We start from the raw sequence: 12,430 nt of genomic DNA on the forward strand, positions 1-12,430 counted from the left end.
CCATTTTGATGGTTGTCTTCTGTTTTCTTCCACGTCTCTCTGGTTTTGCCCTCGATTTTAAGGCATTGGAGATCATTTTAGCTGAACAGCCTATAATTTTTTGCACCTCTTTATAGGTTTTCCCCTCTCCAATCAACTTTTTAATCAAAGTACGCTGTTCTTCTGAACAATGTCTTGAACGACCCATTTTCCTCAGGCTTTCAAATGTATGTTCAACAAGTGCTGGCTTCATACTTAAATAGGGGCCACCTGATTCACACCTGTTTTTTCACAAAATTGATGACCTCACTGATTGAATGCCACACTGCTATTTTTTTGAACACACCCCTTTCAACTAATTGCCCAATTGCACAGCCTTAAGAGCGTGCATATCATGAATGCTGGGTCTTGTTTGTTTTCTGAGAATCTACTGCACCTACTGGTAACTTGTTTGCCATGTAGCAATAAAAAATATACTAAAAACCTGGATTATTCTGGTTAGTCACATTGTACTGCTATTATTTTGAACAATACTGTATGTCTTATGTTTTACACCATGGGTTGAAGACGTGTTTCCTGGATCTCTGCCAAACAATGACAAAATAATGGATTTTAAAGCATGGTCCCACCTTTAACACAACTTCAGTCTTTGCTTTTATTAGCCCATCGATCCCTGCTGACCCAAAGAATGTCTAAAGCAACACAATAGGTGATAAGAAAGATGCTTCTAAGCCTCAGCCTAGACTGAATCCTGTGGTGACAGGCCTTAACATAGTCCTGACATCATCTAACCATTCTGAACTGCAGGGCTGCCGCTTCTGAGGCGTGGGATGCAATGTGACAACCTGGGAACTCCACTCCACCAGCACTCAATAAGGCACTGGAAGGCCTGAAATGGGACATATATGATAAGCTGGATCTGAAGATTGACACATTTACTCACACACTGCATTTTAAAATCCCTTCAGTCAAGGATGAGCTAAAATCAGCTTTGGCCATTTTGCGACCACTGTTAATAATTCAATTCAATTCAATTCAATTTTATTTGTATAGCGCCAAATCACAATACAAATCATCTCAAGGCACTTTACAAAAACTAAAACTAAAAACCCAACAATTCCCTTATGAGCAAGCACTTGGCGACAGTGGAGAGAAAAAACTCCCTTTAACGGAAGAAAAAACCTCCAGCAGAACCCGGCTCAGTTTGGGCGGCCATCTGCCTCGACCGGTTGGGGTGAGTGGATAGAGCAGAGAGAAAAGAACAACAATACACCATAAAAGAAATCGAACTCTTAGCCACTACGCATAGTGATGATTTAGCCTCCCTGCAATCCACAGTCACTGCTCTGAAAGGTGAGGTCAATGTGTTTAAAGCTGAATGTGAAATTTGGTCTCTTCTTCTCTAGCTGAGCTGAGGATCTCACTTCCAGGAGGAGCTGTTCATATCCTGCAGGTGCAACTGACTGTATTAACAAGGACGTGGAGGGCGCTGCCTACTCTGACCTATAATAACTGGATCAGTGGTGCTGTTATCTAGGTTTTGCCAACCAATATTATTTGGCAAAACTAATAAGTTGAATATCAAGAATTCAGTCTCAGTTTAATCAGTTCATTCTAGGGGGATGTGTTTTCTATTTCTGTGCATTATACTTTCATTATAAAATGTTTTTCACTGTTTTGGACTAACTAGAATTTTAATTGCTGCTGGGTCATCTTATGTCTGGTAGCATGTACCTAGTGATTTTTGCTCTGCATATTATATTTGGTCTTCTAATGTTACTTAAAGGTCTTTACCAATTCTCATTTTTTCGTTGGATGGTACACAATCTTAATATCAGTAATCAGCCAGCAGGTAATTCTTTTAAAATTTGTAGCTGGAACTATAAAGGGTTGAATGAGCCAATTAAAAGAAGCAGAAGAGCATCATCTTCAACACCTAGGTGCCCAGGTAGCCAGGTTGGTTCTCTTCCCCAGTCCTTGCTGCAAGCCTCTGATCAGACAGGATTTATTAGAGAGAGATATGCATTATTCAATATTAGACATTTGTTTAATGTCCGATATAATCCTTCAGATTTAGTTGACTCTGAACTTGTGATTAGTTTGGATGCAGCCTTTTGACAATTGAGTGGCGGTACCTTTTTATGTAATGAAGAAATTTGGTTTTAGTAAAAAATTAATTTCTTGGGTCAAATTATTATATACTTCTCTACTTGCCTCTGTCAGAACAAATAACACCCACTCTGACTATTTCCCTATAGAGCCTCTTGCCATTGCATTTAGATCTCTCACATCATGGGACCATGAGAAATGGTATTGAGCAGAGAGAATCACAATAGGCGGACAATTTGCTCCTTTATGTTTCAAGGTCTGATACAGCTATATCTGCTGTGTTCTTCGTTCTTGATGTATTCAGTCTCATTTCTGGTTACAAACTGTTAGGCCCCGAGCCTTGTTTCCTGTTTGCCTTTTATTTTGGTGAGTTTTCTGTGTTCTGATTCTGTTTGTATTAGTTCTAGGGAGCTTTGTGTTCATTAGGTTAGATTACGTTCACTTGTGTCCCGAGTTCTGTATATATGTCCCCGGCTGTTCCTTTGTTCCCCGCCGGAGCATTACTGTTTGTTGACGTAAGTGTGAAGAGCGTTTCTGTTTCCCTGTCCTGCCTGCCTGTCTGCCTGCCCACCGAGCGGCGGAGATTCCTTATGTTTTGTACCTGAGCCTGGAAGATCCAGGTAAATAAAGCCTGTTGTGTCCTGCATTTGGGTCCTCACCACTCTTTCCTTCATCACACTGACACCACCAGATAGCATAACACAAACTGAGCGAACTCTTTCTCATTAACACAGCTGCCCATGAATATCCATTCTCCACATTACCATTCTGAATAGTCTCAGATAGCTTCACATACCTGGGGGTTAAAGTCTCCAGTAAACTGAGTAATCTTTTCAAATACAACTTTGTCCCCCATAGGTCAGGATATTAATTGAGTTCAATGGCATAAAATTCTCCAGTGGGTACATACTAGGGCTGTGCGATTAATCGAATTTTGATTGCGGGTCTCAATGATCACAAAAATGTATGTAATCGTAATGTAATCGTAATGTAATCGAGAAAAAAAGATTATTCCGTTTTTCAAGTTATTTTGGCCTGCGTTCTTAATGACACACATGCACTTTTCACCTGAACTCTCTCAGCCTGTATTGTCAGCGAAACATCAAGTACCTGCTTCATTAATCCAATCGTTTTATCAAAGGTTCTTGCCCCCTTCGCCAAAACCCTCTTGTAGCATTTTTTGGAATACTCCCAGACACAATGAGCTTGCCAAAGTCTAAAGCAGACTTTGTGGCTTTTTTTTTTATTAGCCAGACGTAGGATACTGTTGTGCTGGAAATCCTCTTCTCCACCATCGTATGAACACTGGATTAAAGATGCTCTCCATTTTAGTAAACTGGTAAAAATTAAATTAATTTTACCCGGTTCAACTGCTATGTTTTTTAGAATATGGCAGCCCTGTTTATAACTATATACAAACCCTGCAGTCCCGAAATGTACCTCAGTAGGCTGGCTGTGACCTTCCATTACTTTGTCTTTACTATACATTATATAGTCTTTGACCTGTCATATTAGTATCGTATTAAACGAAGACCATGCTTTTGTTGTTATAGCTTACATGTATCTCTGCACACTTCCTACGCTGTTGCAATGGTTGTTAAACAGGCTGGCATTGTTGTTGGGATTGTTTATTTGATTATTTATTATATTTTTCTTTTGTTTCTATTTGAGGGATGCTTATGTACATATCCTTTAATTTCCTACATATTGGTATTCCCCACATCTGAGATTTATGTACACCGCTTAAGAAATTTTGGCTGTATTTGTGTAGAAAAATCTAATAATACTGATAAATACAATAAACTGAGAATACTTTCAAAATAAATAAAGATTTTGATAATGCTTTGAAATAGTGGAGCTTTAAACTTGTTTTAGTAAACTGCAAGGGTTTAGGTAAAAAAAAAAAAACTGGCTCTTGGAAGAGACCTGTTTGTATAGCAATATAAATACATTGTATAGCAATATAAATACATTTTCCTTATAGTATAAATTCCTAAAACTTGGCAGTGGCAATATTTTGATTCACTTTTATGTTGAAATAATCCCAAGTTAAGTGAACTATGGCAACTTTGTATTCAAAATCAAGGACATGAAGGTATTGGTTCTTACCACTATGAGGTTCCACATGCGAGAAGCTTCAGCCACCAAGGTAGATACAGAGCTGCAGCCAGGCATCAGCACGATTTTAATGGGCTCAGTGTACAGAAGTTCATATAACAGCTTGGTGGCCTCACCTGGATCACACTGTGGACACATAAGACAAAGACAACATAAGATAAACTTCATCTTCAATTGGAAATTCAGGTAGTCTTGTAGTTATTTTGGAAGTCAGTAGTCAGAATAGTCAGTGAGTCGTCATCTGCCATTGGCTAAGGAGTTGTAAGAGCCTTATGTTGCCTTATTAGTGGAGATGAAGGTGTAGTAGTATCATTACCAGTACCAGTATCATTGCGTCCTGCAGTGCAGTGAGGTGAGTCTACTGCAGCTGCTTCTCTGCTCTATCAGGATGTTGTGAATGATGGTCAGTGTATTCCAGGATGGTTTCTATCTTTTTCTGTGTGCATCTCTCTACCACAGTCTCCAGTGAGTCCAGCCTCATTCCAGTCAGTGAACCAGCTTTTTATCCAGCAGCCTTGCATCCTTCTGCTTTATGGTGCCTCTCCAAAATAAAACAGCACACTTGCTACCATAGTTTGATAAAACATGTGCAGCATCGTCCTGCAGACGTCAAAGGACCTAAGCTGCCCTGGAAGGAAAAGTTGTCTCTGCCCTTTTTTATATTGTACGTAGACGGGTGACCAACAGTAGAGGAAGATGCCGGAAAGCAGCTGCAGAACACCTCCATGGACCGCGCCTCCTCGCCTGGTTGGCTCCCCTTCACCAGCCTCCCTCCAATCAGCTGACTACACCTCAACAGTCCATGTATTTAAGGCCCAGGATTTCCGTCACTCGGGGTGAGCTGTGCCTTGCCCATGGTCGGTTCACCTCGGTGTTGTGACTTTTGCCTCAACACAACCTGGTTGTCAGTATAGTGTCTTGTATACCGCTTGTCGGTTTGATTAGTTTTGTTCTTGTTAAAATTAGAGTTGTTTAGTTATTTAGTGTTTGTGTTGATTTTCTGAAATAGAAAAAAAGATCTGGAAATATTAGTTCATTTTACAATGCCTTTGAGCCTGAGTGTTTTTGTTAAACGTTTTTTTGAAGTACTTGGCTGTGCCCAATCAGTTTTTTCGTTGTTGTACTTAAGTTCCTTGGCCTTGCTTTAGTTTATAAATAAATATCGGCCGACCTTTTACCACCTGGTCACTGTGTTCTTCCCTAAAAATATCCCCTAGACAAAAAGGGTTGTAACATCATCATTTCAAATGAATGAATGAATGAATGAATATGGAACTGAACTAGGCGTGACTACTAAACAGGGGTAAACGAACGCGCCGGCACGTTTTTATGAAAAACTGTCAGGGTGCGCTCTCTGTCTTCTCTGTCTCTGTCACCTCTCTTCACAGACACGTAAATCAAACAACCTGAATTTCAGCGAATGCTTGCCTCATAAAAATGAGAAACATATGCCTAGAAAGCTTGAAATGCTTTCTTTGAAGAAAGAAAAACACACAATGGTCAAAATTGTGAAAATCAGACATTGCTTTTGCATTGTGGTACAAAAGAAGAATTAAAAAAAACAAACTAATGAAACTGGCCTAGACAAAAATGATGGTACCCCTAGAAAAGATTGAAAATAATTTGACCATAAACTAAACTGTGTCCTTTAATTAGCATCACAGTTGTCTTTCACACTTCACTCAAGTGATTGCCTATTGAAAGGTTGAAAAGTAGTCACTGTGCTGTTTGGCATCATGGTGTGTACCACTCTGAACATGGACTACAGCAAGCTAAGGAGAGCTTCCTTTCTAATCTCATGACATTAGGCCTGCCCAGAGGAAACCAACCTTTTACTGAGGACAGTGGTTCAGCGCTGTTTTTTGTCGAAAGCCCAATTGTTCCTTACCTTTTCTTTCATTTGGAGACAAACTTCATATCCATTTAACAACTTATTTTTAAAACATTTAGCTTAACACTTTCTTATTTTAGATCATTCCTAGTTCATTAACTAATATTTGAACCAGATTAGATCTTAACTCCCAATTACATCAAGTTTGAGTATGTCATTTTCACAGTACACAAAATATTTACTTTTTCTGTGTAAGAGCTGCATCATCATTTTGCAGGCCATTTATCAGTAATTATGCTTTAATTATTCAATTCAATTTATTTATACAGCGCCAAATCACAATATAATCATCTTTAAAAAAAGAAAAAACCCAACAAACCCCTTATGAGCAAGCACTTGGTGGCAGTTATGTGTTGTGGTGCTGGAGAGCTGAAGGAGAGGTAGGACCCAAATGCAGGACAAACGAGGCTTTTATTTCCTCCTGGAAATCCCAGGATTAAGGAAAAATACAAAGGGGTATTCGACTGAAACGGTAACAGAGCCGAATGAAACGGTAGGGGGGGGGGAGACAAAAGATGATTGAAAACAGGTGAAAGTGATTACAATAACTAAAGTGAAGCTGCCAAGGACCAGTGCAGGGGAAAAACAGGAAGTCCATACAAAGTAAGGGTCCCGGCAGGAAGTCCCAATGGAGAATCATGACACTCCCTTTAACGGAAAAAACCTCCAGCAGAACCAGGCTCGGTTTGGGCGATCACCTGCCGGCAGGTTGGTGGGGCCAGTAACTGCATATCAGCAATTTACAGCTCCAGGACCAGGGACACCTGCAGAAGGTACAGGGAGAGAGAGAGAACAGAGAGAGAGGGAGAGAGCACAAACTAGGGGAGCGAGAGCACAAAGTTAGTGACATTCAATAGTGGAAAATACATGTGAAGAGGGAGGAGAGGGGAAGGGAAGGGAGGGGAGGGGAGGGTTAGGGTAGGGTGGGGTAGGATAAGGGAGCTCAGTGCACATATATTTTTAAGAGTTTGCAATGACTGTGATCGCATCACCGCTGAACACACCCACTTGAACTGTGCCGACCCTGTGACTCACAGTGAATGTGAGATTTATTTCGGAGAATGAATGTTCATACAGTGGAGGGATTGGGTGGGGTTGCAGAGAGTGTTTAGTGAGATCGATGATCGCGATCATACAGAATAAGGTCGGTAGGAATTTTGATGGTGTTAGAAGACGCTTACGTTTTAACAATACTGGTGACAATATGGCTGTGCATCAAGTAGCGGCTGTAACGCACTACGGTAGGTAACGATGTGTAGACGATCCAAGCGTCTGTATTTGGCATGTCTGGTGTATTTCAAACAACATTCTGTGACTTGACAATGCTTTTTATTTCTGTGTATTTTGTGAAAAACAATAAATTGACGGACCGCCAATGGAATTAGAGCGATGCCTTGTACGAGATCACCTACACTCAATCCGGAAACACAACAGAAAACATGGCCGCTCAACCCGGAAGCATGAACGGACAACCCGAAAACACAGCTGAGGCATTTGTGCAGATGCTCCTGACTGGTAATGAACATTTGGCGTGTCATGCCCTAGGTCTGACGCCAGACAGGGACACGTGTGAAGTGGATTCACCGTCTCAGGATGGGCACGAGTGTTTGTGGGAATTTCCCGTAGGATTCCTGGCGAACCGGTTCGGACTTCTGGTGAAAAGACTTTGGACAGAACGCTTCATCCCTGCTCTTTCTGCGTTCCTCAGGGCCGGCGGGGTGGAGGCTGTGTATGCTAGGATTCATGGGGCTGCTGAAGTCATCCTGTACGCCTTAAAATCTGAGAAAAATCATACTGCCATAGAGCCGATCTGGACCAGCGACAAAAGTGAAAGACAGAAACAGCTGGCTCTACTCGTGGATGTCTGGATGTCTGGCCAGGAGTGATAATAAAGCATTCTTTGCCTGTGAAGACAGTTTTTTACACACCTATTCTTAAGTGGTGGTATTTTTTTCTTTCTATATACATGATAATGAATGTTTTATGCCCATTATCATTATTAAATGACAGGATAGTTTTTTCATTTTTTTTCATTATTATTAAATGACCCTGTATTAAGATAGTTTTTCTTTCTATATTCATATTAATGATTGTTTTATGTATATCTGAATGTTTTCATCCTTTTTATGCATGCATGATAGTCTACCTGGTGTTATGGTTTTTGTGAATAAAAATCAAGTATTGAAAAGAAAAGCATTATTGTTTTATTGACACCCGCCATGGAACGATTGATGGACAATATATATTATGATCCGGCCAATCCCGGAGGCTTTAGGTATTAATAAACTACGTGAAGCCGTGAAGGAGCACACAGGAGTAAACCCGGCATTATCCGATGTTAAAGAATTTCTATTGGCTCAAGATACTTATACTCTACATCATAGCCGTTTCTTGCGCTATGCAGACTGAATAGTGCCCCCAAGCGGCAGCTTCAGCCTAATCTAAAGAGAATTAAAATTATTACCTGTTGTTATCTGCAGCTTTCTCTTGTGTTTATTAAATCACTTATGTTTAAAAATATAGGTAGGATATAAATAAAATAAGCTAAAAAAACAAGTGGTGGCTGTGTTTTTGTTGTCAAAAACAAAAAAAAAATCATTGTTGCGCAGAGAGTGATGTCCGCCGACAGCTACGATGGGAATGAGCTACCCATCACTCACGTTAATGGTATCGACATCTCTATGAAATTTATACGAGCAAAAGATGAATTCTGTTTAATGGCAGCGCCTAATACACAATGTACTATGAAAATCCTGTCAGCCAGCCTTTTTGTGAAGAAAGTCTCTATCTCACCCACCCTCTGACTAGCCCACAGCAGGGTGCTCCAATGTGCAATTATGACGCATATAAAATATTAATAAAAAGACATTCAATGCATATGTTTTCATAGTGTGTTTTATTATTTATAATGAAAGAAAATAATCATTGTACAATGTCAAATAAATTCATCAGACAATATTTCATAATGTCAAGCATATACATTCTTAATGACCTATAAAATGATTTCACATAAAAACAATATCTCGAACAGTGTCAGTAAATTGAATGCAGTATTTTAAATACATTCACTAGTTTTAAAAATTATTCCAATGAAAAATCAGTATTGTACCCAGAATGCAGTGTAAGGTTTGTGTTGAATCCCCCTCCTAGATCTATGTACACGTGTGCCAAGGCTGCTTTTCTTTTCACTGAACAAGGCTGGATAATGCTGGTGTTGGTGTGAAGGACTATAGTCATTGTCTTTACCAGATTTAATCTCTTCAATAATTACAGACCTGAGTGTTTGATACAGCAGATAATGGCACATTTAGGTTTGCCAGTGTTTTTAAAAATAGAGTCCACCCCTGAGGTACCAAATTTGCAGACACATGGTAGGGGGCTGTAACTCTTTTAATCAAATCATATAGATGTGTACCCCTGATTGTCTGCTTGTTGATAGTGAGCTCACCCTGGTTCGACCATGATACCGCATCTCCAGCCCTGGACAGGGCAGACAAAATGTGTTCTGCATTTTTTCCTCTGCCTTTTGGGCACATGATTCAATACATCCTCCACGACCAAATCTTTCACACTACCCTTGTCACCTGCGTCAGCTGCAATCCCTGGTGCAGCCTACGCTGTCTCTGTCCTGATTTATGCAATAAGCAGTGTCAAATATCTCTGCATAGTGATATTGTTACTTTAGCTTTCTAGGGATGTAGACAACCGGCTGTTTGGAAAGCAGATTTGATCTAAGTCTCAGATAATTGGGTGTTTTGGCTTTATAATCAATGAGTAAGTAGCCATAAGGAGTACTTGTGGCATCATTGAAGGCCTCTAAAAAGTATTTGGTATTACCGGGAAACATGTGGTGGGCTATCAACAGCAGCTAAAATTTATCTCTTGGGTTTTTAAATAACACAAGGTAGTTAGTGTTTAAACTAATAGTACGACTGGCCTTGCGATGTATGAACAAATTCTGCACTAGATAGATACAACTTAGATTTCTATGATGTACATATTTTGTAAAAACATTTTGAACCTCCAAATTGCCGCTGGCATCGTTCATTAGATCGTCAATAATCAGGAGGTTGTCAGGAGGCAAGAGGGTATTGATGCCAGGGTGGTGAAGGTGAAAGGGTCTACCTGGGTACACTGCATGAAGGCATTGCGATAGATCACACAGGCCTTACACAGCACATTAACGTCGTTGCGACAGTAATGAGCCAGCTCAGCCTGCATATCAAAGCGTGTGTTTTTGTACCATCTCACGAATTTTTCCTGTTCACTATGGGACATTTATTCATAGCCACAGAATTCGGGCTCGGGTTAAGGTCCTACATAAAATTCATTGTCAACAGTGTTGAATTTATGTGGAAAGTACCCCTTACCTATATCATCCTCAAAACCCAGAGCAGCAGGTGTTTTAGACAGACTCATAGGCAGAAACGAATCAATCCATCGCTGATTATAGGGTGTACCCCGTCTCCTATGAGAGCCCTACAGTGCTCACACTGGGGCTTGGTACATTTATGCTTTGGAGGTGCTCGCTTGTGGTGTCTGTAAATGTAGTCTCACAGTAACGTAGTCTCACATGGTATCATACCATGTATTGGGGTCTGTAATTTATGATTCTGAAAACAGTGTTGGGATTTACAGAATTGTAAATTGTCATTGCATTTAACACTAGGGCCCGGATGTTGTATGCATAGTGTAAAGCATACATTACACAGGTGTTTACAACTATGCAGAAGGGGTGTTTCATATGTGTTATAACACTACTCGCAAACATACGAAGCCCCAAAAAAGCCCTTAGGATTTTGTATTAACCCTCTGGGGTCTGAGGGGCCTGGACAAATTTTGACATGTCCTGTGTCATGAGGCGGCGGGTACTCTCTCTGTGTCCTTGTGTTCTCTCCCTCTCTTCCTCGTTCTCCTGCTGTCTCTCTCTCTCTCTCTAGGTTAATGAGTCACACCTGCGGGAGGCAGGTCGGCATGCCAATCAATCTTCCCGTCAATAAAAGCCCAGGTTCTCTCCGGTCTGATCGCCAGTTCGTCCGTCTACCTCCCTCGGTAGTAACGCACCGTTGTGGCTCAGTTGTCTCAGAAAAACTAGGACTAACCTTGTCCTCTGTCTACAGGCTACCAGTCTCGCCTCGCCGTCTGTCAATGCCGCCTCCTCGCCCGGCAACCTAGTCGGCAATCCTTCCCAGCTCGTCGGCCCAGCCTCCTTCCTGCCGCAGGGATCTACCGACAAAGCCCGCTCTCACTCTTGTTGATTCTAAAATGAACTCTGTACGCTTAGTGTCTGCAAGTGGGTTCTTTGTGTTGCTTCAGCACACATACACAAACTATGACATCCTGACATTTGTGCATTCAGTGTCTTTTAAACATATTAATGTCTAAAGTCTAATAACACTGTAATCAGCACAAAATTGGCTACAATAATATGTGAGCAGCAAGTTTATACATGATTGTGTTTTTGAGAAAAAAGTGTTTATGCATGGTTAGTGAAAAACTACAATTTTTTACTCACTGAAATAAGACCATAAAACACAAACAGAACATTGGTTCACAAGACTTTGGAAACCTGCATGTTGTAGGCTAAAGTGTTTACTTCACAATGATGTGAAAGTCATCTTGTTCACACATTCACAGTAAACAATACACTGATTTAAATTTTCTAAGACACTTTTTGTCCAGAAAGGCCATATGCAAGAGGGTGTGTCTCACGATGAATAGTCATGTGATTTACCTAAGACAAAAGACGTTACATCATCATTACTCTGTATCACCTGGCATACCTCTTCTGTGAAATGATCGATACCATACCTGTAGTGGCAATCTAACAACAAAAAAATGCCACTAGGGGAAAAAAGGAAGACGTTTCCAACTCATGCCGTAAAAAACAATGTCCGCCAAAAATATACGTTTAACACTTTATTATCAAAAGGAAAATAGCCAAAGCAACAAAATGCAGTATACTGACTTGGCAAGATTAAAATATTAAAACTACACGTCAAGCCCGTAAAGCATGTCAAGCATGTCAAGGTTGAAAACCTATGTGGCTTCCTCCTATCCTCATTTTTCCCACTCCAACCATCTAACTTCTTCCTCCTATGCCCACAGGTGTGCAGGTAATCAACCAACCACATTCTCTCCCTCCAGACACACCTCCACACAAACACACACACATAACTCTAAATCGGCTACAACGCACCGGCCCCTAATTGTTACTGTATAAAAACATAACAATTCAACACCAAACACGCAGAAACAAAGCAAAATCTTGTAGAGCTTCAACGTCCTCTGATTTTATTGACGGCCATCCAAGAGCTTTCTCTATATACGTAG

General features: G+C 40.6%; 1 protein-coding gene across 1 annotated transcript in view; it reads right to left on the bottom strand.

Moving 5' to 3' along the window:
- The window catches only part of gabbr1b (gamma-aminobutyric acid (GABA) B receptor, 1b), a 162,385-nt gene that overhangs the window by 135,442 nt on the left and 14,513 nt on the right, over positions 1–12,430 (bottom strand). Inside the window, exon 2 of the mRNA XM_026300435.1 lies at positions 4,198–4,332. Within this exon, the coding sequence (XP_026156220.1) occupies positions 4,198–4,332 (135 nt within the window). The remainder of the gene's footprint in view (positions 1–4,197; positions 4,333–12,430) is intronic.

Source organism: Mastacembelus armatus, chromosome 11 (assembly GCF_900324485.2).
Source record: "Mastacembelus armatus chromosome 11, fMasArm1.2, whole genome shotgun sequence".
Classification (NCBI taxonomy): Eukaryota; Metazoa; Chordata; class Actinopteri; order Synbranchiformes; family Mastacembelidae; genus Mastacembelus; species Mastacembelus armatus.